At 41.7% G+C, this 27,571-nt stretch overlaps 1 protein-coding gene across 2 annotated transcripts in view; it reads right to left on the minus strand.

Moving 5' to 3' along the window:
• The window catches only part of ANKH (ANKH inorganic pyrophosphate transport regulator), a 146,937-nt gene that overhangs the window by 39,736 nt on the left and 79,630 nt on the right, over positions 1 to 27,571 (minus strand). For both annotated transcript variants that reach the window (XM_024209994.2, XM_024209995.2), the window contains exons 3-7: positions 18,345 to 18,561; positions 9,084 to 9,202; positions 8,316 to 8,399; positions 5,312 to 5,482; positions 4,472 to 4,606 (exon numbers count right to left, since the gene is read on the minus strand). In XM_024209994.2, coding sequence (XP_024065762.1) covers positions 4,472 to 4,606; positions 5,312 to 5,482; positions 8,316 to 8,399; positions 9,084 to 9,202; positions 18,345 to 18,561 — 726 coding nt within the window. The remainder of the gene's footprint in view (positions 1 to 4,471; positions 4,607 to 5,311; positions 5,483 to 8,315; positions 8,400 to 9,083; positions 9,203 to 18,344; positions 18,562 to 27,571) is intronic.

Genomic DNA, 27,571 nt, shown 5'->3' on the forward strand with positions numbered 1-27,571 from the left:
GGTGTCAGGTCTGTGAATTGCCTGAGAACTTGATAATTTTACTATTCCCACTCCAACAGTTTGACTGTATGGGGTCTGCAGGATCAGGCCTTCCTTGTCTTGTTACGATTCAGCTAAATTTAGACTCAGTTGGGTATGGATCATTAGTGGAAGAGAAACATTTCTTTGGTCTGTACTACTACTGCTCTCTCAGGGTTTGTCTTCACAGCAATTAGACACCCGCAGCTGGCCTGGGCCAGCTGACTCGGGCTCATGGGGTTCAGGCTGCGAGGCTGTTTCACTGCTGTGTAGACTTCTGGGCATGGGCTGGAGCCCAGGCTGTAGGACTCTGTGAGGTGGGAGGTTCTCAGAGCTCAGGCTTCAGTCCAAGCTCAGAAGTCTACACTGCAATGAAAACAGCCCCGCAGTCCGAGTCCCACAAGCCCGAGTCAGCTGATATGGGCTAGCCACAGGTTTTTCTTTCCTGTATAGGCATATCCTCAGTGTTTTGGTCTCCTAATAGAGGAATCAGAAAGGGCTTATGGGGCTAATCCTGCATGACTTGAATTCACGAAACACCCACTGGGTGCACAAGCAACATAGAATCTGTTTCTTGTCCTTCTACAGAAACTACTGTTAAAAACGCTGAAAGCATACCCTTCATTTGAGATCTAATCAACTTTTAAAAAATGAGTTAAAATAGCTTTAAACACCACTTCTGCTGCTAACTGCCCCATACCAGTTTTTGTGATTATCTAATCACATTTTGCTGTTAGAAATGGTTCCTGTTGTGAGAAAGACCTACACAAATGGGAGAAAGTGGCTAGCCAGTCAGCTTTACCCCTTCCCTGGTATAAAGTGCTGTCCAATACACCAAGTAAACTGGAAAGATGGGGAAAATATTTTTTATAACCATTTAGTTGTTACAATACTGTTTAGCCTTACTTGTACCAATAGTAGGTAAGATATATCAGTGATATTTAAGTTGGTGTTCTTTTAGTTGCAAAGAATCTAGCTTTTTTTTTTTTTTTTAACTCTACCATCTGTTTTCAGTAGAATCTCTCATATACCTGAAAGCTGATTTGATTGAATAGTTATAGAAATGATTTATTCTTTACTTATTTTGATACCAGGGCCCAGCAATAGCTCAGCCCACTGTTTAGCACCTCTTTATGTGTACTAGAGTCTCTTCAGATTAATTTAGAGATTGCTTTAGTATTTAAATATCCTCCAGGATTTTTAACTTGAGTGATGGTGTCTCAATGCACAGGCTATGACTCTCCTACTTTGATAAACGTATATGAGATTTTAACATGAATGGAAACCTCCAAGTTGACAACCCTGGTAAAAAAAAACAACAACCCAGGAATCAACTGAGGCATGTGGGCTAGTTACCCTCATAAATGTGTTCACGCTGTATCTCCTTCCAGGCACCCCATCTCTTCTAGCCAAACACTGAGAGCTGCTAGCAGGGAAATTTGAAAGCCCTTGCCTATACTCAAGCCTAGTGTATGGCAATTGTCTATGCTGCCAGCACTTCCCCTTTCAGAAACCAGAGATGAAAAGCACAACTGCTGAGAACGAGGAAGGCCCAGTCAGCCACCAGCTACAACTGTGACATGCTTTTGCCATTAATAGTAATGAAAGGCAAAAGATCTATTCAACAAATGTTTAAGTGGCATATCTAAAACCATCAACAGTCGGGAAAAGCAAAGGAGAGGTTAGTTAACCTATTGTGTTCCCTTGTACTGAAATGGTGCTCAAGCACTCCACTGGACTAAGCACAGCACAAACACATAAGCAGTCAAAGTCCCTGGCTTGAATAGCTTACTGTCCTAAAATAGTTAGGCCCATCCCTGAAAGCACTTATACACATGTTGTCAATGGAATTTCTCAAGTGTATGAAAAATATGATATAGGATCATATATAGGGCTGGAAGAGACCTCAAGAGGTCATCTAGTCCAGCCCCCTGCACTGAGGCATGACCAAGTGAAACTAGACCATCCCTGACAGGTGTTTGTCTAACTTCTGCTTAAAAACATTCAATGATGGGGATTTCACAACCTTCCTCGGTAACCTATTCCAGTGCTTAACTATCCTTTATAGTTGGAAAGGTTTTTCTAATATTTAACCTAAATCTCCCAGTTTAAATGGATTACTTCTTGTCATACCTTCAGTGGACATGGAAAACAAATGATCACCCTTCTCTTTGTAACAGTCCTTAACATATCTGTAGGCTATCAGGTCCCTCTCTAAATATGCCCAGTCTTTTTAACCTTTCTTTATAAGTCGGGTTTTCTAAACCTTTTATCATTTTTGTTGCTCTCCTCTGGACTTTCTCAAATTTGTCCACATTTATCTTAAATGTGGCACCCAAAAATGGATGCAGTGCTCCAGCTGAGGCCTCACAAGTGTTCCATAGAGCAGGACAATTACCTCCCATGTCTTACAGATGATACTCCTGTTAATACACCCTAAGATGATATTAGCCCTTTTCACAATTATATCACATTGTTGACTCATATTCAGATTGTGATCCAGATCCTTGTCTGCAGTAGTACCGCCTAGCCAGTTAGTCCCTATTTTGTAGTTGTACATTTGATTTTTTCCTTCCTAAGTGTAGTACTTTGAATTTGTCTTTGCTCTGAAATCAACAAAATTAAATTCAGCAATGTCATGATCACTTTCACCCAATTTGCATTCTACCTTCAGATTTGCAATCAATTTCACTCTGTTGGCCAGAATTAAGCCTAAAATGACTGTCACTGCTGCTTACTCCCTACAGTTTCTGAAACAAAAAGTTGTCCCACATACATTCAAAGAACTTACTAGATATTTTGTGTTTTGCTGTATTACTTTTCCAACAGATGCCTGCGTAGTTAAAGTCCCCCTTGTGTTCTGGATATTTCTGTTATTTGTTTTAGAAATGCCTCATCCACCACTCCTTCCTGATTTTCACCTATAGTATAATATAATAATATATGGAGATATACCTATCTCATAGAACTGGAAGGGACCCTGGAAAGGTCATTGAGTCGAGTCCAGCCCCCTGCCTTCACTAGCAGGACCAAGTACTGATTTTGCCCCAGATCCTTAAGTGGCCCCCTCAAGGATTGGACTCACAACCCTGGGTTTAGCAGGCCAATGCTCAAACCACTGAGCTATCCCTCGCCCCATAGTAGACCCCTACCATGCCATCATCCATGTTTCTTTTCCCCTTTCATCTTCACCCAGAAACTTTCAACTGGTCTTCCTCTCACCTCCTTCTGGATCTCAGAAAAAGTGTATATATTCTTGATGTATAAAGTGATACCTCATTCCTTCCCCTCTTGCCTCCCCCATCCTGTCCTTCCTGAACAAGCTATACCCCTCTATACCAATATTCCAGTCATGGGATTTATCCCACCAATATATATGTCCAACAGGGCCATGTTACTATGTCTGTGAAAACCTTAACATTAGGACTTTCTGTACATCCTTCACATTGGTAGGAGCCTGCATTTAGTTTCCTAGTTTTTTTCCCCTTATTGAAAAAAACAAAGGGAAAAAAAAAAATCACAAAAAACCCTAATCCTCCTCCCATTTAAATCAATGGCAAAAATCCCAGTGATTTAAATGGGGGAAGGACCACATGAAGATGCACACTTTCTGTAAGCCCAGGATTTTGTGTTGTAGTTACAAGAAACCTGTGCCTCTGTGGACTGCTTGAACGTCACCTCTGATGAGTATTTCAGAAAGTGAGCACTTAACAGAGATAAAAGAACTGGTACCTTCAAGAAGTTAAGCAGGATACATCTTTGGGACAATGGAGCCAAGAGCTGGCCTTTGGAACCCTACTTCAACCAGTTTAGAAAGTGCCCAAGAGGTAGACAGGTATGTATGTATATGTGAAACAACCCAAGCACTCACATCCCAGCCAGGGGCTTGATTCTTCCATGCCTTACCTCCCATACAGTCACTTACAACTGTGCCAAAAGTTAACAGATCATAATGGTAATGTGTCACATCGCTTTGCATAGCTGTAAATAAATATGCAAGAGGCAACACAGTGGGGAATGAGACCCCAGACAACTATCCTGAATTCAACAGGCTCTGGAGCTTTCATTGCCTGTCACTGTGCAAATCTTGAAATCCCAGGATACTTGACTGGAATCTGTGGTCCCATGATGCATTTAATAAGACATTGTTTAGAGTGGGATGTAAGTGGGACTGGAGGCTTCATGTTAAGAGGCAGAAATTAGGCCAACATCTTCCGCTTGCTTTTAGCATCCTGGGGAAAATGCACACTTAGCATTTGCATTTGAGACCACTTTCCCCTGTTCCTATGGATGAGAGGAAAACACATCAGGAGGTGCTGTATATGGATGGGAATGAACACCCTGCTTCCTTAGAAAATGTAAGCAAGGATGACTTCTTTTGTGTGTGGAATGCAGTACAACCATAAAACATTTCAGTACAAAATGGCACCCAGCTTCCCAGGGATTCACATACCTCTGTGGCGGCAGAGCTGCCGCCCAGGTCCCGGGAGACAAAAAGGTTGACAATGGGTCTACTGATTCGCTGAGTTGCCAAAATTAATGCCAAAGGCCACCAAAAACTCAGCATCTTCCTTATTGTAGCATCTCCCTGCAGCGTAAGAGAGACAAAGTCCCTTTTGAAACAAACAGGCAGGACAGAACCAAAAACACAACCAAAGGATTTTTTCTCGCTTTTCCCACCCCTCAGTTGACTCGCCTCATTCAAAAGCACACCAGAGCCAGAGCCTAAGAGAGGAATGCTACATGAAAATGCAATCTCCCACGTTAGCGATACAGAATTAAAGGTAGCTGTGCATTCTTAACAGCCCTACTAGATCTGAATAATTGATGTACAAAGTATTTGCATAATTTGTCCTGGCAACCGGTTATAAAGGCATTGATCTGCAGTGAGGGATTTGTGAATTACTGCATGACATTCAAGGAAAAAAAGAGGTGTTCTGACACACAGCTTCCTCACACAGGGAGGAATTTCTCAGAATGTCAGTTTCCAACGTCATCCTTGTAGCATATAAATACATTTGCTGTGCTAATGATCCTATGTACTAATATAACATTAGTGGGAATGTGCTTAGCATAGCCATAGAGGTACTAAAATAAGGATACACTATACCGCTCTCACACAGGACACTGTCGGGTAGCTGCCACGTACACTGTCATTGAATTGGTATGCACAAGGGTATGTTTGAAACTAAGCGTGATGTGCTTTTTTTTCTGAGGGACAGAAAGCATACAATCCTCATAAACACTAGCTAACCTGATTGCACAGTAAGTCCTACCAGGCATTAAGACATACCCCCATCTCAGGCCCACTGCTGTCAGGAATAATGTCATGTATATTCTTGTAGTAGCCCAGGCATAAGGTGGTACATCGGACCAGTGCCCCCATGTACAAGGATAAGATTGGGATAAGGAGAGGCTCTTTGCATTCCAAGTGACTGTGAAGCAGAATGGCTACAAAAACAACCTAATAGAGAGAAGAGGAAAAAAACAAGTAGACAGGTTAGGGGTTTTCTATTTTAAACAAAGGGCCCAGTATTTCCTGCTGTACCCAAAACCAATCCATCTCTGACACTGCCACACAGATGCAGACTACATTGTGGTAGTGCCTAGAGACCCTAGTTAGGGATTAGCTCTCCATTGTACTAGGCGCTGTACAAACGAGTAGAACAAAGACAGTCCTTTTCCCAGAGAATTCACATTCAGGATTTGACACCAGGCTATAGGTGGACAAAGTACTGGTAACGGGGTCAGGTGCAGGTAACCATAAGGATGAGTATGTTTGCATGCATTTAGTCTTGGTGTTGGGAGTGAGTTCCAGGTGGCCAGTAGCCTAACCAGTTCCACATGGTGTTGACCCATTTTGCTAGTGAGTATGATTTCAATAGCAATTTCTAAGTGTCTCTTTTTTGAAAGTCATATTAAAAAGAACATGGACTTCTTTGACTCTTTAAGCAAGTCAAATATGATTTTTCAGTATTTAAAACTCAGTGGTTAGAAGGGAATCCCCCTTCAGTTCGAACTTTGCACTGGCTTCAAGCAAGATAGCTGGGTTTTCTCTTGGCATAATTCTAACTGGTAAACTTTAATACTAAATCCCAAATCCCAGGAATACATCAGATTACGGTGAGAATCAACCCCACTACACTTCCTGGATTTTAGCATTTAAGATAATAACTTTAACTCTTTCACATTCATCACAGAGCCTGAACATCCCAGTTAAATTCCAGAGGTCTCTCCATGGGGAAAATTGGGAAGCCTGCTTGACATGGTTCTGTGACTGAAAGAACGGAAAATGACTCTATTGGCAGGGGCTGGGACTACAATGAGTTCTGAATGAACACACGGCGTTGGGTTTGCTTACTAAATACATGGTTCTGTGGTACTAAATACATCCTTCTCTCATTGGTTTTATATTGTGTGCAGACAGTGATTACACCTAATGTATGTCTTGCTTTAAAAAGAAATAAACACCTGTAAGTATTTACTAGGCTGGTAATGCTGTTTATAGGAGGATTGCAAAACAGCTGATTTAGGATGCTACTGTGGAAATTTTTTCAATGAAGTTGCTTATCCTAAAGCTGCTCAAGAGAGGAAAGAATTAAAGGGCTCAGGACAAAAACCATCAATCACATCTTCAGTACTACAGGTAACAAAGTTCTTATTAAACAGATGTTACTACTGCTTATGTTCACTTTGCTAGTGTCAACTGATGCAGGGAAGTCCAGCGGTCAGTGATTTTGCCCTTCTGGAAATGCTCTTGTCCCATAAGTATTCTGTTATAGAAAGAGGATATTGTGGAGTTCATTTTCAATGGCCTTACACCTTGTTTAGTCAACTTGCCCTTATGCAAAGTGTGTGTATCTAAAGCACTGCCAGATTAAGATGGTAGTGTTATAATCTCTTTGCTCAGGTCTGAATGACTAGACAAGATGCAAAAACATGGAGAATGAGGCCTAGCTGGCTACATTCTGATTTCATACCTGTCTTATACCACTGACTTCCAGGGTCACTCTAGAATGAGATGAGAGTCAGACCCATTAAGTGGATTTCTTTGTTATTAAATTAGCTTGTTATAATTACTTCTAACTTATATTAATTGCAGAGATTTCACTCTACATGGTATACAGTGCAAAAATGAGTATCTAACGTAGGGTAACAGACCAAAAGGTTTAACCCTTCAGTATATGATTGTTTTTACTTAATAGAGGGAAGGTGATCTATAGAACTGAATGAAGGATTCGGAGCCCAGAGCTCTTGAGTTCGGATTCCCTCTGACCTTGCACGAGTCACATGCTCCGTCTCTGCCTTCACTTCCCCCGCCACTAAATGAGAATGACAACACTGGCCTACATACCAGGTGCTGTGAAGCTAAATTTGTGTAAAAGTTTAAGCGCTTTAAAAATGAGAACTGCAATATCGGTACTCGATATCAAACATGAATTTAAATGACTTTCTACAATGGATGTCTAGTAAAGTGCAGAATGAAGGGGACATATGTTTAACACATCACTCAGGTAATGGAAGTTGAAACAATGCAGGACCCTTCCTAATAATGCACTGCAGCACCAAAGTGGTTAAGCTAAGTTCTGACGGCAGTTTTGAACATGAAACATTCAGGGCCTGTAGCGAGAATATTGCTTGCTGAGCTATCCTCACACTCGGGAGACAGCATATGTTATTGCAGTATGGCTGGAATTTCACCAAGTTAATCCACAAATGCATAATTGAGGGATGAAGGGAAAACTGAGGAATCAAATATATATTTTATTGCCGTACAGTCTAGAGGCCCCACTCAGGATTTCAGCCCTATTATGCTAGGAGCTGTACAAAAATATGGTAAAAGACAGTCCCTCCCCCAAAAGAGCTTAAAATTTTTAGTAACATTCGTATAAAGATACCATATCCTGGAACACGTGGCAGCCATTGTGTTTCACTGAACTCCTGTCCTTTCAGGAAGGGCATAGCTGCAGTGAGACATTGCATTAAACCAAGCCATCCTGGCTCCCCATTCCTGGAGTTCTGACTTGTGTGGAAGTGAGAGCAGCCTCAGCTACAACTGCCACCGAGGGACCTCTATGCCCTGTGGACTGCCAAAGTACAGCACGCTCCAGGTACAACCCCGCCTCTGCCAGCATGCTGGGAGGAAGGCGTAAAGCAGGTTGTAAGCCAGTGAGGAGTTTTGACATGCTGGAGGAAACCTCAAATGCTTGTTTAGAGTAGCTACAGGCCCCCAGAGCGTGGGCCAGGATCTGGCCCATAGTGCAGCAGGCACAACTTTTGCTGAGATGAGTCATTACCTGAGCTATGACATCTGAGATGGAGGCACATCCCACAAGGAAACTGTGCTTGTGTTTCAACAGAATGCCAGCATGGGTCCAAGCCTGTAAAGGACAGAACTTTGTTTAGAAAGTGACTAACATGGATACATCTATTAGGTTCAGGTTCCGAGCCCTGACTACTTTCTTACTGCTAAACTTTACACAAACCATTTATGAAGCTCTTTCCTACATCTGAGTCAGCCTCCCATGTGAATCTGAACAAATCTAGGCCAATAACACAGAGAAGACACTGCAGCTTTTAACTCTTTGCCAGGGCTAGGAGAGAGGCTCGGTTTAAATGACTGTACAGTAGCTGCTGAGAAGGGAATACAGTAATGAGAAGCAGCCTCTATTCCTGGTGGGGGGAGGGGAGGGTGTTATTGGAGTTCTAACAAATCCAAGTAATAGGTTTTCTTTTTATTCACCAGCTTTCATTGTGTATAAAATGTAGCTCTGATCTCACTGGCTAATGGGTATATTGAATATTGCTACAAAATCCTGCCTTTAAAAAGTAACTCACTGATGCCACTTCTTTTCATACTTAGTTATTTGGAGAAAGTGACTGGGGTGTAGGTATACATCAGTAGCATAGTCTGCAAAATCTTTAATAGAGCAGAGGAATTACTTGCATGGGCAAGCTCTCCTTCAATGCGTCTCCAAATACCTGTCAAATAGTTGGGTTCGATAAGCTGGGAACATCCCAGAGAGAAGTGACAACTAAAATTCAGTTCTGAGCCAGACACTCACCATGGCATCCATAAAAGGGAAGGCAGCAAGATAAAGGAAGGCCCGTCTAGTTTTACTTCCCACCGATTCATCCACATGGTGCAGCTTGTTAATAATGTAATACCCCAAATCGCTATACGCTGCAGAAATAAAAGAATGGCAAAAAAAAAAAAAAAATTTGGTTAAGCTGACAGATTCTGGCTGGAATGTTCAAAAGCACATGTGAGTTAGGCATCTAACCTCTAGGCACTTCTGAAAATCCCACCTTCTCTTCCTAATCAGGGTTTTTTGTAGTGTCTTACGAATACAGCCTTTCAATGTATTTTGCAGGTACATATTAGAGAATAAACTTATAAGTATTCTTAAAAGTTTATAAAACACATAGCACCATATAACACTGATAATACTACCTGTCAAACATGTACAAAACAGTGAAATCACATGATGAATTATAAAGGCATGCAACAAACCTCCCCTTCACCTTGTCCGCTAATCATTTCTACTGACACTTGTTCTAACATTGCAAAACCTCTGGGGCAGCCTCAGGTGGCTGTCACTTTCCTTCCATGGTTTAAGGGCTAATATATCACAAGGCTAGAAATGGATTATCTGTGCTAATGGAAACTGCACAATTCCAACTTTTCAGTGGGCAATGCACCTGTTTCTAGTCCTGGTTCATCCTTAGGTAAGAGCTATTTTTAAGATGTTCGTTAAAGTGGCTTTGAACTTCACAATTTTAGAGATTTCTAAAATGTGACAACTTCCTTTTCATTTAAGGCCAATATAGCTGGACTCTCAGTACTAGATCCTAACATTACAGGTGGGGAAAGAAAAATAAATCCCAATAACTATTAAAAATGCATAGGTTAGAAGTGACGGAGGAGGAGAAGGACCTCGGAGTCCTGGTTGATCGCAGGATGACTATGAGTCGGCAATGCGACGTGGCTGTGAAAAAAGCTAATGCGATCTTGGGATGCATAAGGCGAGGTATTTCTAGTAGGGACAGGGAGGTGCTGCTTCCGTTATACAAGGCGCTGGTGAGACCTCACTTGGAGTACTGTGTGCAGTTCTGGTCTCCTATGTTTAAAAAGGATGAACTCAAACTGGAACGGGTACAGAGAAGGGCCACTAGGATGATCCGAGGAATGGAAAACCTTTCCTATGAAAGGAGACTCGAGGAGCTTGGTTTGTTTAGCCTAACCAAAAGAAGGCTGAGGGGGCATATGATTGCTCTCTTTAAATATATCAAAGGGATAAATACCAGGGAGGGAGAGGAATTATTTCAGCTCAGTACTAATGTGGACACGAGAACGAATGGATATAAACTGGCCGTGGGGAAATTTAGGCTTGAAATTAGACGAAGGTTTCTAACCGTCAGAGGGGTGAAATTTTGGAACAGCCTTCCGAGGGAAACGGTGGGGGCGAAAGACCTCTCTGGCTTCAAGATTAGGCTAGATAAGTTTATGGAGGAAATGGTTTGAAGGGATAACGTGATTTTAGTCTATTAGGCAATAACGGCCATCGCTGGTAAAATGAGGGTCTGGCTAGAGAATCTTGCCTGTATGCTCGGGGTTCTGCTGATCGCCATATTTGGGGTCGGGAAGGAATTTTCCTCCAGGGTAGATTGGCAGTGGCCCTGGAGGTTTTTCGCCTTCCTCCGCAGCATAGGGCAGGGGTCGCAAGCTGGAAGATTCTCTGCAACTTGAAGTCTTTAGATCACGATCTGGAGACTTCAACAGCTGAGTTAAGGGAAAGTGGGGGGGTCAGCTTTTGTGGCCTGCATCATGCGGGAGGTCAGACTAGATGACCATATTGGTCCCTTCTGACCTTAAAGTCTATGAGTCTAAAAACCACTATAAAGATGTATAACCTTACATTTTAAAAAAAACTGTTAAAAGAGCGTTAAGGTTGACAAGTCATGCTATTATTGCAATTTTTTTTGCATACCCTTCACTATATTACAAAAGATATACATAGATACTTAACAGCATGTCACATCCTTTATACATTTGCTTATATTATCCAATTCATGTGTGTTAATACCGGTGGTCTAATCCAGCTTTGTTCTAGCCTAAAACCAGCTATCCTAATGGAACTGGCAGGTTACTCAAGAAGGAAAGAAATTTGCTTACACAGCCACAAAACCTCAGTTTTGTTGAATATAGAACAATGTTTGAGGACAGTCGGAGGAACTGAGCCTAGCATTGTTTTGCAATTACTGAGTGATAACAGTGTCACAAGGTTAGGGGATTCAAAGAAAGGTTTATCTCTCATTATAACACTCTTCTAAAATGATGGGCAAGTAATGACAACTAGATCTAATGATAGAAACAGGAATGGGGGCAACATATTTCCACCAGAAGGCTGGGAAAACACAAAGCAGGATAAACAAATAAAACCTCCATTTTATACTTGTTTTTTAGTCCTTATGAAATTTCTGCTATCTATATTATTATGGCTAGGCTTGCAGTCTGTCAGATCACCCTAGTAATCGCCAAGCTGTACTTAGAGTCACTCCCAAACAATCAGCCTACTTGCCTTTTGAATAGTACCAGGGAACCATTCTGTAAAATAGAACTCTAACCTTACTTCCTGAGTCCTGGCAGGTCGCCTCAGTTCTTTTGTCTTAAAATATTCATTTTGTGATAATTTTCGCATATCAACTGATACCAGCTGTGGCTATTTTTTAAAAACAAATATCTATGTGTCCACTTAACTTTTCACTCAATACTTTGTAAACAGTGTGTGCTACCTACAGATTTTTACAATTCCTTTGAATGCTGTTGCTTTCATTGCAGAGCAGCACCTCATGTCTGCTCCCTAAAATAAAAACTGACTTGAACGAGCTTGTGCAACTTTGGAAGAGACGTGAAGAACATATTTCATTACACTCAGATTCTGTGAGGTCTGTGGTAGGTTCCATCCACACCTATAGACTAAAACCATGTAGTGAGACAGCTAAAACTGTTGCAGGAGCTACAGGGTGTTAAGTTCCTTACAGGGACATATATCCTCTTGACCCTGTCCCTTCCTGCCCTTTGCACCCTTTGTGTCCTGTGGACCCACTTCTTGCAGAGGGGCTTCCATGAGCAACTGAGGATGGAGAGAGCATTCAGCAAAGAGGCTCTCCACTTTCTCAGCCCTCTCTTTTTTCCCCCTCCTCTCCACCTCCATAAAAGCAGGCAGTAGAGCAACCATCTTGGCTCTGGAAGATATAGAGATTAAAAAAAGAAGTGCATGGTCACAAAAACCTCGATTAGTGGCCAAGGACTGGATGAGCATGGAGACGGAACCCGCCTGACTCCTGGAAATGTGTGCTCCAACCCTGTGTTGGAGCACATTGGCAGGGCACTATGGAGAGGCTTGTACAGCTTCTGCCCAAAAAGGACCTATTCCCTAGACAGAGCACTTCACTCTCCAGGGCTTTCAATCTGGCATGTTTTACAAGCACTGAAATCCCTTAACGTTAGACAAAAACCTACTGAATTTTTGACATTGTTGTTGAAGTCATAACAGCTGAGCTTAATGTTAGCTTTAAAACAGTTAACCTAATTTCCGCATGTAAGTGAAAGGTGACAAACACTTTTGGTGATGTTACTAAAAAGCTGTTTTCATCCTTAGAGGATATCAGCAGGCTGCTCTCGGCTAAGATTTACTGATAAATATTCAGGCATGTGTCTCTCAAATGTGAATAAAGCAATCTCTGATTAATTAGAATGTAACCTTGACAAGCCAGCTGAACTTATTATGAAGCACAATATAAAATTAATAATACAGCAGCCTGTTTTGTTCTCCCGTGATAACTCATACAATTTCTACAGATTCACTTTCATGTGTCTACAGTTTGGTCTTGCTGCTTGCATTTAAGTAAAAACTCTAGCTTGGCTCTTTGTTATACGAGTCTGTTCAGAGTCATAAGGACAGGCATTTTCCGCTATTGGATTTATCTGACTAGTAGAATATCGTGCATATAAATGGAACATCTTCCCTATGGCTGCTTCTATAAAACACCAACCAATAGCCCACACACAGTCGACATCCCTGAAACAAATGCACAACTGAATACGCTCTTGGAGCTTGGCTGACCCATGCATAAACTGTATTAATGACAGCAGAGTCTTAAACAAATGGCACGACTGTTAAGTCATTCTGGGGTCATCCACTATCCTGCACGTTGTTCTTGTGTCACAAAGGAAACAAAATAACCCTCTCAGGAGGTGCTATCATTAATGTTCAGACATAAAGCCACACATAAATATTAGCTGTATTAGGAAAATATCACAGGTGGCTTTGGATTAATTGATGAATTATCTGGATATAGTCCATCTTCCTACTTTGATGCCAATTTTAAAAATAAACTGTTCTTGTAGACTTGTGAAATGAAAAACTTCTTGTCATCAGGTAGATGTGCCACAAAGTTGGAACACTGTATTCTTTGAGCTCTTCAAAATCTGGAAATGCCTGAGGATTTCTCAGACAGCTTAATGCCTCATAACACTCCAGATATAGCTGTTCCAATTTTAAAGTAAGATTCATTTTAACTGGCCAAAAAATACACCAAATTTGAGTCTGGGCTCACTCCATTCCTTCTCTGCTCTGTGACTATGTTGTTGGGGAGAAAATGACTAAGTTAATTAGCAGAAATGTAAATTGTTAATGTTAGCTACTGCTACAGCAACATCATCTCAGGATGTCAATGAATTATACCCTTTTTAATGAGTTCTGTCTTATCACCCCCTGCAAAGTAGGCATGTATGATGATTACTTTAATGATAGGCTAGGTGATTAGAACAAGAATCCCACCAGAAGTCTATGAAAAGACTTCTAAGATGAGAAGAACCTGGATAACCTGACTCACGGTCAGGTCAGTGTTCCAGTCTATGCCAGGTGGCAGAACATTTGGTATCCGCTAGTCAGGTGGGCATGTTTAGAACTTGACTGACCACAAAATGGTGCAGTTAACCTTCATTCACACACTACATTTTTTGGCACTAACAACTATTGACCGTGTTAGTTGGAAACCAGGCCCTTGATCCTTCATGCACCAGTCGCTATGCATGTGATTAGTCCCATGGAGTCCAGGGGGATTATTAACAACTGTAAAGCCACTCTCCTGTGCAGGTGCTTGCAGGATAGGGGCCTGTGCCTGCAACCACAATGGAAAATGAATGGCATTGCTACGAGCTGCTAGGGGATTCAGCCTGCCATCTGTTAGCCTGGCTGCTGAAGTTCTGCTTTGTGCTGAAGCTGACAAGTGACACTTCATCTACTGCCTCACCAGGAGCAAAATGGTGGCAGTGTGCATTTGCAAGAGGAAGGGGATGTAGAGGTGTCTACTTAGTCACAGGGACTATGACTTTAGCTGCATCTCCAAAGCTACTGCTAGTTTCTGTCATTCCTAGAACTTCAGCAATGGCGAATGTAACATATATTCAACTGAAAAGAAATGGCCAGAGTGTTATCCCAGCATCTTGAAACTCCTGCTGAGAAAGGGTGAATTAAATGGCAACAAGTGCCAAAACAGGACATCTGATAAGCAGAGCCCTGCACGGATACAGAATTTATATCGGTATCCGATCCGCAAACATGGTCCATCGATATCCGCAGATATAAAGCAGATATCTGCAGATTTGCAGAGCTCTACTGATAAGGGATGAATTGTGCTATTGTGTCTACAGCAAAGGGGAAGATGCAGAATGACCTATCATGGAGCTAATATTAAACAGGTCCCAGTTAGTACAGAACAGCTGCCAAGTAGCTGATAAAATGGAGAATTGTAATATAAATGAATCCCCTTCTCTGACAAGTTTAATATTGGTAAGATGTAGCAAATTTTTGTATGCATGCAATACATGAGACCTCTGTTGTACCATATTCCTTCCCTCACAGCACACTGTTCCTTCCCAGATGCTACTCCTACAAAATACTCAGAAGTAAGTCACAGCTTGTTTATACCCTAAGATGTAACAGACTTCCCACAAAGTTATACTTTAATTAACTGGTGGTGGCAGCTGACCCCAAAACATCACAGGATAAGGAATAGAGCACACATTTCAATGTCTAGCTCTAAACTGAAATGGCCAGTGAAAGGATGGTTTTGTGGCTAAGGCATTAGACTGGGACTGTAAGTGGGAAGGAAATGTGGTTTCAATTCCCACCTCTGACATCATTTTCCTGGGTGATCCTGGCCAAGTCACTGACTTTGTCAATTCCTCATATTACTTGCCCGGGGTGTGTTGTGAAAATTGTTGGTGAGGCTCTCATACTATGGTGATTTGGCGGGGGGAGGTGCGCGGAAGGTGTAAGTACAAGATACACACAGCTTGCAGATGTGAGTCTGGATTGTTTGGCTCAGTTGGACACCCACATAGAGGATTCCTGTGGCTCATGTGAGGGGCTAGAAAGGAGATCCTGGTGGAGAAGGAAGTAAGTGAGTCACAGGGTTGAAGCAGTCTGTTTTGGCATTTAAAGGAGTGGGGGCTGCTCTTCGTCAGTTCTGTCTTAGTGCTGCTGATAGACTCAATCATAGCTGCAAATGGGCATTTCCTCCTCCACTGCCACTTGTTGTCTTCTTCCCTCTGACTCTTCTTAGCCAAGAACAAGACTCTTCTCTTGTTCCCTAGGGTTTTTTGTTCTTCCATGGTTGAGTCTCACACTCCATGAAGGACAGACATGTCATCCTCCCTTGTTCTTCACCTACAGACTACATCAGAGAATCTCACTGCAGTCTGGAGATATTTTTTTCATTTGTTGAGCATCAATACCCTGGGCCTTTTGCTTCCTGGCAGAAGTTTGTGACAATCTCACAGCTGCTGAAGACCAGCTGCCAGACTATCACTTGGTTCCTCCTTCTCTTCTTCCCCCCCCCCCCCCCACTCTGGAGGTTGTACATCTGTGGGTCAGAAAGGAATAAGCAGGTTTTAAAACATGTTCAAAGGGAACTTGAGACATAACTTAGCAGCATCACAATGATTTAGTGCTGGGAATATGACTAATGCCATTGTCTTGGGTCCTCCACTCTCAGAGGTGGTCTTCATATATTTTCAGGCATACACATGTTAAAATATTACAAAATATTTTACATTCTGCCACCATGTACAGTTGGAAGATTGAGTGAAGCCCCTTCACTCAAGACTTTAAGGTTTGGCAAGTATATATTTATATAGCTATAGATTTTTTTTCTCTTCATAAATGGAAACATTGGGCGTAAGAGGTTCAGACCACAGCAGTGCTCTGTAGTTCAGCAAACCTCGGGTAACTCAACCAGCGTGTTTAGAAATGACTACCCACAGCCATCTTTAACCAAAAGCCCCAAGTATCTAAGAAGCAGTCAATCTATAGCCTTCAGCTTGGAAATCTGGCTGATTTATTGTGAGTCAGCAGGAACCCACATGGCTTAAAACCAAAATGAGATGGATCAGAAAAATGAACTCTTCCCAGATGGTAAAACTGCCCTCTGTTCAACCTGGTACACAAACTGGACAAGGTGGGCAACTGAAAGACCATCTCAAGGCTGGGTGAAAGATCCAAGCCAAGAAATCTTATGGCAGATCTTGCAAATGAATACGGGTTTACAACACTGACTGCTTATAATCTTCAGTACAAAATCCTGAGCCACCCTCATACATTGAGGTGGCCTGTGGATGTCAGGGAGATCAATGAATTAATTTCACTGATGGTTTTTTAACTTGTTAAATTAGTGACAGGTTGACCTTGGCAAAGGGCTACTGCAGCCAATAAGCACATTGCCTACATACGGTCATAAAAACAACAAAGGGTAAAATTAGCCTTTTAATTAACATGTGGGGCCATGGTCTTAACATGAGATGTCTTAACATTGGGTGCCTGTTTCTGCGTGTTTAAAGGGTCATAGGGCTGCTAAGCATGATTAAAAGGTGGCACCAAGCCAGGAGATAACATCAGTGGACATCTGTTCTTCCATAAGGCTCTTATGCAAGTACAGAAAGTACAAGGGCCTGCGTGATGACTTGCAGGGCGTGTGGTGGTTGAGATACTGACAGCCTGACAATGAACAATGGGTCCCATGTGCAGGCCACCCTCTGTAGCTCCACATACAGCGATAGATATTGCCACCAAACACCTGCCTAGTTTCTAGAGAACAGCAGGCCCCCAGATGGCTGCCCGAGTCCATTCACATTCCTTGCATTCCTTCCCCATCCCTCCCCTCCGACAGCATATAGATACAAGGAATACCAAACACTATACCTGTTACAGGGACTTCACTTTCTTCCTCCTGCTCAGTCTCCTCTTCATCATTTTCCTTGTTGCAAGGGCTACATCAGTCTCCATTCTGTGAGGTGGGTTGGAGGTTGTTTGGGGCACCAGAGCTGGTAGCTCTTAAAGATGCATGAGGTCCAATTTCTGCTAGGCTCTTGGTTGTGGTCTAATGTTCTCAGAAACTAAACCTTCATGGCCTTGAATATTCCATCATACTGGTTGATACTCAGTTCAAAATCACATTTGGTGGGTATGGCAGAAATCTGCAAATATTGTTAACTTCTTCCTAGCCAACTCCAGGTCTATTTGTACATTCTCCCTGCTCCAGTCAGGGTCCTGGTCTCGCTTGCCAGTGGCTCTTGGGTTTTGCAAGACATGATGTCTGTAGTAGCTGGTGCAAGAGCTTAGCTATCCACCAGAAATGGACAATGAAACTTTGACTACGGCTAACAGAAGGTAATACTGGTTATTTTTAAAGCAGCCTGTCTGATCCTCTTTACTACACAGTTTATCATTATGAAAAGGCTGGCATGGGGGAAACAGATACTAAGGTGCTCCTACTGTGATGTGGGTGGCAATGTAAGTATCTACTAAAGGTGCTAGGAAGTCCTGATTGAAGGAAAAAAGCACTTCTTATAACACATTGTGATGGCCGCCTACAGAAAAGAAGCGGGAAACCCATTTACACAGACGAATCCCATCTGCACAGCAGTATGACAGTGCTATAACCTGGTTCCAGCCTGACAACTGTGCTACTGCCAAACACGGATGAAACAGGCCAGCGGTAAGTTGAGCAACCACACACTGGTAGGAATGGTGTATATTTGCGCATGAGCAAGAACTACAGATGGAATCTACCATTCTAAAACAGTGACATTTTGTAGTCTAGACAGAACTCCAGCCACAAGACAATCTCATAGTTCCTCCTAAGTTTTCATTTCTAAGTGTGAGGAGAGCTGCAGGTTAAGCAGCTCTGGGGGATGGGATGGGGAAGCAAAGTCAACCAGTCATCCAGTAACTTAGTAAATAGTGAGAAAGGCTTACCTATCAAGGTATGAAATACAGCAGCCACCGCACCAGCCACAACCATGCACAAAACGGCTTTGGTCCTGTCTCGTTTGCTGTTCACAAACACCAAACCCACATTCTTGAAGTCACTCATTGGACCTGTGAAGAACTTCATAAGGGAATAGGCCAGCCCATAGCTGGCCAGCATTTCCACAGCATCTTCCTTAACAGCTGCGATACCCCTGTTCAAGGCCTGTTGAAATACAGAAAAACAAAGAATACTTCAAAATGTAGACAGTGTCTGGAAAAAAAATATGATGCAGGCTGTTTCCATAGAAACAAACAGTTTACCAAAAGTGAAGTCATAACCACTTTTGATCTGTATTGACTTGACATTCTTTGGATCCTGCATGCACAGATATAAAGTGACTTTGAAACATCAAAATATATACTGGCAAAGTGCATACGAAAACTTTTCACACACTGTACAGTTTCAATTGACTGTGCTGCACAGCTCTATTGTAGAGATGCACGGTGAGACAGATACCAAGTGTTCCAATTTACAGTGGTCAGTAAGAAACTACAGAGGATTTAAACACAAAGTGTTTCATGAAATAAAACATTAGTAATTTATTTCTAAAGTTATCAAATGGAACCCCCTTATACTGAAGTGCAGTACTTGAACAACTTTACTATGTGAAATTGACCACTGGGCAGAAGGCCAAAAAGTCCCATGTGAGGACTTAGGTGTGACTTTAGTAACATGTAGTCCAGGTTAGCCTCTTGCAAGGGAAAGTGAAATTTTACCCATATGCAAAGATACAAAACTGGAACTGCAGCTGGTCCATTATGATGCATTGAAATTACTTGGGGCTTAAAGTCCATTTCACTGTAAAAGGAGTTGCGCTATATTCATGTTGACCATGAGTGGGTACCTGATTCTACACCCATGGTGTTATTTTTCATTGAACTTAACCAAATGTACATGTAACCAAATATGTTGGTCTTCCTCCCATATAATTTCATGTTTCAAAATAAGATTGAGACCCTGCACCCCTTTATTAAGCAAAATTCTCAACTTATTACAAATAAGAATGAAACACAAAATATCTGTATTTCAAGTTGTTCTTATTTTGAATAGTTTAGCAAATACCTTGCAGATACTGAGGAAAAAAGTGTCCTCCCTGCCCAAATCTCCAATAATTTAACAGATTATCTTCATATCTAAATTGAACCAAGAGAAAAATGCCATAACATTTTCCTCAGAACTCAGGAAAAAGATCACACCGAGCACATTTCAAATGTGTTGACTAAATATGACAGAGTTTTTGTCTTCACTGCCATAGCATCAATCACCTAAGGTATTCAGTAAACCGTTAAAACAGGATTAGACTCAAAAAGCACAAAGGATGGAATGACAACTTGATTTCATAAGAATTTAGTTCTTATGGGTCACAGATGAGAGATACTGACAGGTCCACAAAGAACTGACCAATCAGGAACATCTTTTACCTCTCCCCTGACTCCAAAACTGTAGTGTCTTCCATTACGTACCACCCCTGGCACTGAGCTTTGTTTGAAGGTAAAATATCTACATTTGACTATCATAAGGTAACTAGGTTCAAGTCTTAGCATTTCAACATCACAGTTCTATGTGAAGCACATACAAGCAGGCAACTCCCACTGACTTCAACAGAAGTTGTTTCCGTATGTTGGAGGGCAGCATTTAGCCTCTAATATTTTTTTCCTTTTCAATCTCCCTGTAAGATGCTTCACTGCCACTTGCTGATGTTAAAACTAAATCGGTGTCTCCAGCATGACATAAAACTAAGTTCTCCATACCTGATGCCCATCAAAACGGTCTCTTGCACTACACTATGCACTAAACATAATAAATGAAGTTCCATATTTTTCAGCCTTTTTGCTCTATTTTGTCCTTCTTCTCCCAGACAATGACCTTATCCCATCATGTGTAAGACGCATAAGATCTAACCTCCTACTGTTACACACAGCTTCTTCTGGGGCCTGCATAATGCATGTGCTGCATTTGACAAGGGTGCAAGTTATATCTAATCTTGCAGAATAAATCATACCCAAAAAAGATGGCATCCTGTGCACATAGTTTGCTTACTCCTTAGGAATGCTGTAGAAAAAACTGGTGGTAGCCATCCACCATGACAAGGGTCAAGCCCTTAGACTGTATGATTCCCTATAATAGCTGCATAAAAAAGGAAGGATGTTAAAACTGTTTCAGAGCTTTAAGCTTGTACCTTGGCCACTTATACATGGGACAGTGGTATTAGGGGCTATGCCTTTAAGGGCTGAGCTTCCCAGATATAGATTCTGGGCATGGTGCTGTGCAGTTGGAACCAGTCTCAGAATGAAGCAGATCTCTTGCAAACACCTTAATCACTGAACTCCACCAGGGCAACAGCAGACATTGGTACTGGTAGGGGCTCCTTAATGGACTGAGGATACCTATGGGATGGGATTAACACAGTTCAGGACTTATTGGTCATATGGATAGCCTACTGACAACACACATATAGTGCAATTTGTCCAACTTGGGGCATGACCTGAAATAATCCCACCTGCTAGGGACAAGCCTTCCCTGGTGACCATGGAGAGTAAATAACTTCTGCAGAATTTGAAGCTTTCACTTATAAAGTCCTTTCCTCTGACTCTTGTGTGACTCTGAAGTACTCAGTCTCACTACACCTTGGTTTACACCCTGTGAAATGGGTGCTCTCATACTTACCTACCTGTGATGGGGTATACAGAACCCATACTGACCAAGAAGGGTTTAATGTGAGCCTGTGAACCCAATCAGACCCATCCTGCTTCACCTGTGCAAGGTGTCAAGCCTGGAGGGAGGAATCAAAAGAGGAAAAGGCCAATTCAGTAATGACTGACTGGAGAAGTAGTGGACCGCTTCAGCTAGCCCTGTGAAGGAAGGGCCATCTGGGGCCAGAGTCTAACTAGAGATTCCTAAGTGTCAGAGCTTCCTTGGGGCAGGAGGGCTGGTGTGGCACTTCCTGTTTCTTTTGTTCTCCATAACTTGTTTGATTCCCCTTTTTTGGGGACCAGCAGACGAGTCAGTCCAGCAAAAGGCTGTGAGAGGCCCACTTGGGGGCCATGGGAAGAAGCAGCCCAGGGATACAGCAGAGTCTAAACAAACAGACCTTGTCTGCTTCATTCAAGGTCCCTGGACTGGCATCCAGAGTAGAGGGTGGACCTGGGTTCCCCTTCTAATTCACCTAGGGCAGAGGCATGAAGACCCTAGAGCCAAGGCTCCAGAATGATGCTGCCAAACTACTGGTGCTGGACTTGGTTTACCCTGGAAACTGGAGTGGCTGTCAGCAGGAGAAGAGGCCACCATGCCATGCTCACCACAAGAAGGCACAGCTGTGGTGAGTACACTTTTCTTCCACATACTCTTTCACAGCTGGTGGCAGGCTCAAATGGTGTTTGTGAAGTACATTGTACTGGTTATCAAGATAGTAATTTCTTTCACTTCAACAGGAATCAGATCTTTCCATGCCTCTGCGAGCACTGCTAGGAACAGGGAAGATTTCCATCTTTTAGATGGAAAATCAACAGAGGGTGCCTACTACATTCTTTGAAGGGCATTATTTGACTTTTATTCCTCCCTTCCCTCCCATTGTCTTTTCCTTGCAGTAAACTATTTCTGGTGGTTCTAATTTTCAGAGTAATAGCTAAAGCATTCAGGGCACTCTGCAACCTAAATTAATCCTGTCACTTGAAAACAAAGCCGCATATATTTTTAGGCATAATTCACCATATCAGGCACTTCCATCCTGTTAGGACTACTATTCGTTGTCAAGGCCTATGCAGGAGAGTAATGAATCTATCACCGACAGGGTGGCAGTTTATCTGACAGTCTATGCATTCAGTTGAGACCCATGCCTGTCAGTGGTTACCCAGATGGAAAGAGCCCTCCAATCTGAGCCAAATGGGTCCATAAAATGCCAGTGAGAATATGATCTCTGAGAAAGCTATGGCCTAAGAAACTAACAGACCCAGAAAAATCCTCATTACACATAGGGGAAAAAATTCACCCTGGATGAAGCTCTGAAGTCAATTGAATTTGGGGTGAATTTAGACCATAATCGCTGTGTGCCCATTTACCACAGAACTAGGAATGGACAAGAGTGAGTGACTCTAGGGTAGGACTCTGCTCCCCCATCATTTAAGAGTGAGCTCAGACATTTTCTGTGTAAACAAACTACAACAAAGTAAACACACCTGAACTGCCATGGGATTCCCCCCAATTCCCACACTGTGCACCAGGTAATGTAAAGGAGCCCTACTTTGTTAGAGGAATGTTGCCATTAAGTTGTCCTGTTGAGGAACAGCTTGCTGACATGATGAAATCCCTGTAAGGTCAGACATGAAATAGTAATGTCAATAAATGAGCCACTGGAAAAAGTATTTCCTGTGGAAGACCACTTTAGAAAACTTACAGTAAATGTAACTGTCTACTAGCTGCTTAGTTTCAGTAACTTCCTCCAGAAAAACCACTCATTTTGACTGATGTGCATCACCAATTTCTTTTTCCATTTTCACTTTAAAGAGATGAATGGACAAACTATTCAATCACAGCTTTCAAAACCTGTTGATCTCATCATATTTGATACCCTTAAATCAATGTGAAAACCCAGAAACTTGGAGAGCTTATTCTGTGCATCATATGAAAGATAAAAATGTTTGCTGGGTTCCATGACATGACAAACACTGGCAGCATTTGGTAATCTTCCAATTTAATTTCCTGTTACAGCTGCAATTCCATATCTTTTTTAGAAGTCATAAACCAAGGAACACTTTCCACTTCTTGTTGTATCACTGACTACAGTTTGTGTACATGCTTTGTGTGCATAAAATCATTGACAAAACTGAATAAACAGCATCTGTGTTCCAGATTTGTTCCAAACAAGTTACAATCTGTGTCCAAAAAGATCAGCATGACTTGTCAGATGAATCATAAGTTTTTCAAAAGGTATTTAGGCTTTGCTCTGCTCAACATTGTAATGCTTATCTGACTTGGGAGCCTGCATCTCATTTTCAAAACTGACTTAGGCACTTCTCATTTTTGAAAATGAGAATTTGGCTCCTAAGTCAGTTAGGAGTTACACCCTGAATGGAGCAATGCCTAAATATTTCTAAAATCTGGGCCGAAGGCCCTTACTGTAGGGTTGACAAATCATTCAGTGACTGTTCCATTAGCTTATGACTGGTCAATTAGTTTATTTTTTAAATCTCTTCATGCCAGATTTGGATGGAACACCACCAAGGAAAACAAACAGAGATGCTTCAGGGAACGGTGCTGGTAATTTAGTAGATGACGTTCTTCTCTCCTGCATCATTACTGAACCTTTGCCCCAGTACAGTATTGGGAGCTACTGCGATGTTGGGGTTGCTGTCTTCTGGAAGAATGATAAAACCAAGTACCTCACACTTTTATAATTTGAAATCCCATGGCACTCCTTTTAGCTGCAGAGGTGTTGACCCTGAGGTACAGGCTAAACTTCACCTTGAATAATTAAACTCTACACCTAAATTTTTTTCCTGCAGCAATTGGATATGTTCTTCCTAAAAGGGTGCCCAGTGTTAGTTGGACTGTTCAAATAGCTGCTGTATTTTTGTTGGGTGAAGAGATTATTGTATCTCACAGGAATATTCTGAAGCTTACATACTTAACATTTGTCAAGCACTTTCAGTTGCTCAAAGGGAAGGAGCTATAGAAAGGCACACCATTATTTATTTATTATAACTCTTACCAAAAATGAATCTGTACCCGATACACGGCACATAACATACAATAGCAGAAGAATGACAATTTCACAATAATTACCTGTCTGCCACATCTTTGTCAAATGTCTATTAATTGCAAAAATGACAGTACCATATCCCTCAGGTGTGCAATAGACAGAAGCGGCAGAATTAACCCTTTTGTAACACTCATTTAAATGGCGTTATACCAGCTATGAACTTGGCCTATTATATTTTTCATATTTACATGATTTTTGTCAGACAATAGCCTAATCATACCAACTGCTGATGAACTGAATGCATCAGTAAACAGTCTGCAGGGAACAGTCAACTCTTGTTGAATGGGTTGTGTATTAAATTTCTACTTATAAATAAATATAATTCTCAGGCCTTTAAAATATATTGCACACTGATCACTCTGGAACTAGTCCATGGCTTGGTTGATAACTCACTTTACTCCTTGCTTACAGAACAGTTGCTTATATTGATGCAACTGAAACTTTGCATAAATCTCATTATAAACAGAGTGAACTAAGTTTGGCCCCCAAAGTTACTACCTTAACAGAAGTTAAATCCCAGGCAGCATTTATGGATGTTTGTCTGTATGTACAATCTTGAGTTTTGTTGACATGGTTGAGATTAAGGCTATCAACCAATTCATGTCCAACACTGATCCAGCCTTAAAAATCCGTGTTATGTAAAAAATATATGTGAAATCAGTGAAGTTACATGGGACAGATACTGGTGTGAAGGAGAACTGAGATATTGATTTAAAACAATTCATTCATTTTTGTCAGCCAGATATGTTAAATAACATTAAATCACAATAGTGGTTTAGTTATAGAAACATGAAGGGCAAAATTATAAGGAAAACTTCCTCTATTTTTTTGGTTCCTACTAGGACACCTGATAACATAAATGTAGAAAAAACATGTAAGCAACTATTAGTGTCGTTCTGCGTTCACAGTTTGCTTACTAAAGCTGCATTTTCCCCTCTCCCTTCTGCTTCTCCTTGGACTTGCATATCACTCACAGTGCACTGCCTGGATTTCATGTTGGGCAGACAGAGGACCACATGGAGGAATACTGTCCCAATATTTTATCACCATTCTAAAAGATTAGATGTACAGTGTGGGTGACATGAGCATTTTGTTTTTTTTTACAAATGGCTAATTAGGGTTAGACCCTCAGCTGGCACAAATCAGTGTTGGTCCTTTGACAGCAGTGGTGCTATACTGCCTTGAACCAGCCAAGGGTCTGGTTCTTACAATCTAGAGAATATTACTTTCCAGACAATGCACACAGTGTAGGTATAAGATATATTTGGTTGAAATAAGTAAGTGATCCTCTTTTGGCAAGTGTTTTAAAAGCCAGGCATGCAAGTTATAACTGTTCCTCCTATGCCACTTCAGTATTAGCAATTGGGAGGTAACTAATGATAGTCAGTCACTCTCCTTCTCCACAAGTAGTAACACACGCTTTTTGTTTCCAGTTGGTTTGTTTTCTTAAACATTTTTATTATGAGTAGTAAGAATCCCCTCCTCACTGACCCTCCTCTTCACGCTATGCTCTTTATACAAAATATCATGTCACAGCTACAGTGCAAGGCTGTAGTCCAACCTGTGTGTGTGTGAGTGTGTGAGAGAGAGAAATTTTGTTTTGGGTCTATATTAACCCTAATTTACACACACATAGCATCTTTCAGCCAGAGCATGACTGAAATACTGTTACTTCCATTGTGGAGGGAATCAGCAAGCCACTGCACAGTATGACATTAGCTGGGGAGGTGAAACTTTGGCCAAGGACATGCAAACAACCCCCCCCATCTTCTCTTATGAAAAGTGTCAGGCTGTCTTTAATTTACACACAGAACCAGCAGGGTCTTGGTTTTTATAGTGTCATTCAGAAGTCTCCAGTGCTGAAGAGCAACTAGTAGAGCTCAGTGTCCTTACAAGCAACTTAAACACACAAACACACAAAACCCTGGCCATTTTAACTGGCTTCCTCAGCTTGACAAGAAACTTGGGTGTAACCTTCATCAAATCTCCAATGCATGTGTAGTGTCACCTGCAGCAAAATGTACTAACACAGGAGTCTCATGCGAAAAGACAGTGCCCTAGAAACCAATAGGGAGCTTTGGGAAGAAGTCTCTCGGGCATTGATTTTCCTACTTTAAATATGCTGTCAGCATTATTCAGTAATATAGGCAGAAATGCATGCTTCCAGCCTAAAGACATAACTCTGGTGAGCTGTCTTCTGAGATTCAGTCTCTCTCTTAGGCCAGGTTCTGGGAGTTCCTCTACTTTCACTAACTTTAGTGGGAACTAGGCCATATATCTTATATGGGAGTCCACCTACAATCATATGATCAAGATGTACATGTTCTGCACTCAGTTTTAAGGATATTTAGAAAAATTGCCAAACACCTGAGCATTAAAGCATAACATTTCAATAACTTGGGTCCAACTTAAGTGTATTCCTACAGATGTATTTACTGTGTGGTTAACCTCAAATACTCATGATTGTGTCAGGGTTGAATCTATGGCTGTTAAACAGAAGTAAATAAAATCCAGGATTTGGTAATTGTCGTCGCTGTTCTCATAACTACCTGATCTTCTTCATCCTGGAGGGCAGAATATGATATAGAGAAGATTGGAATTTGTTGATGTCTTATATTTGATAGGTTTACTCAAGTCTTTGAAAACTGGGATTGTGCCTGGGTTTTTTTGGATCCATCTTGCCAGTTTAGCCACCTGACGGAGACCTCAAAAGCTAAGTCTGAAACTGACAGTGGGTTGGCTAAGCATGTGTATGTCTCAAGGACAATAGCCTTCCCTCACCCCCACCTCCACCCTCAATCATGAGAGGGAGGCAGAAGTCTTTGTTGAAGAACTGGGGAAAGAAAGAGTGGACAGTCTCTCCCTACCCTCCAGTCCCTTCTCTCTCTGCAATAACTGTTCTGAGTTTTCACTCCAAGTCTTGTCACCATGTACATTCTGTACCGGATTCACTAGTACACTCTAGCTGCTTTGCTTTGTGCTGCTGCCATGACACACTCTACATTGCCAGAACAACACACAGCAGGTAGTTTATCAGGAAATCTGGTCCTCTGATTTTTATTAAAAGAAGATTATCACTGATCTACTTTACTCTTAATCTCGGATAGTAGTACAACTACATCTCCACCAGTATGGTATCCTAACCATGAACATGTTGGATAAATACCTATATAACTAGATCATATGGTAAGAAGAGAGATCACTAGCTCAGCAAAGTAGGAATCCCTCCTGTTATGCCATCACCTGTTCTGTTGCTGGGAAAGGTACTGGAAATTACTTGCATTTCAAAAGCATTTGTTTGCAACAAGAACACTAGTCTTAAATTAAAACCAACTCTGCAGCATCTAGTAAAATATGTTAACCACAGGGGATGTTTGTGTTATGTACCAGTGGGAATTTCCAGGGGTTGTTTCC

The sequence above is a fragment of the Terrapene carolina genome, unplaced genomic scaffold (genome assembly GCF_002925995.2).
Source record: "Terrapene carolina triunguis isolate 2854851 unplaced genomic scaffold, T_m_triunguis-2.0 Scaffold48, whole genome shotgun sequence".
NCBI lineage: Eukaryota > Metazoa > Chordata > Testudines > Emydidae > Terrapene > Terrapene triunguis.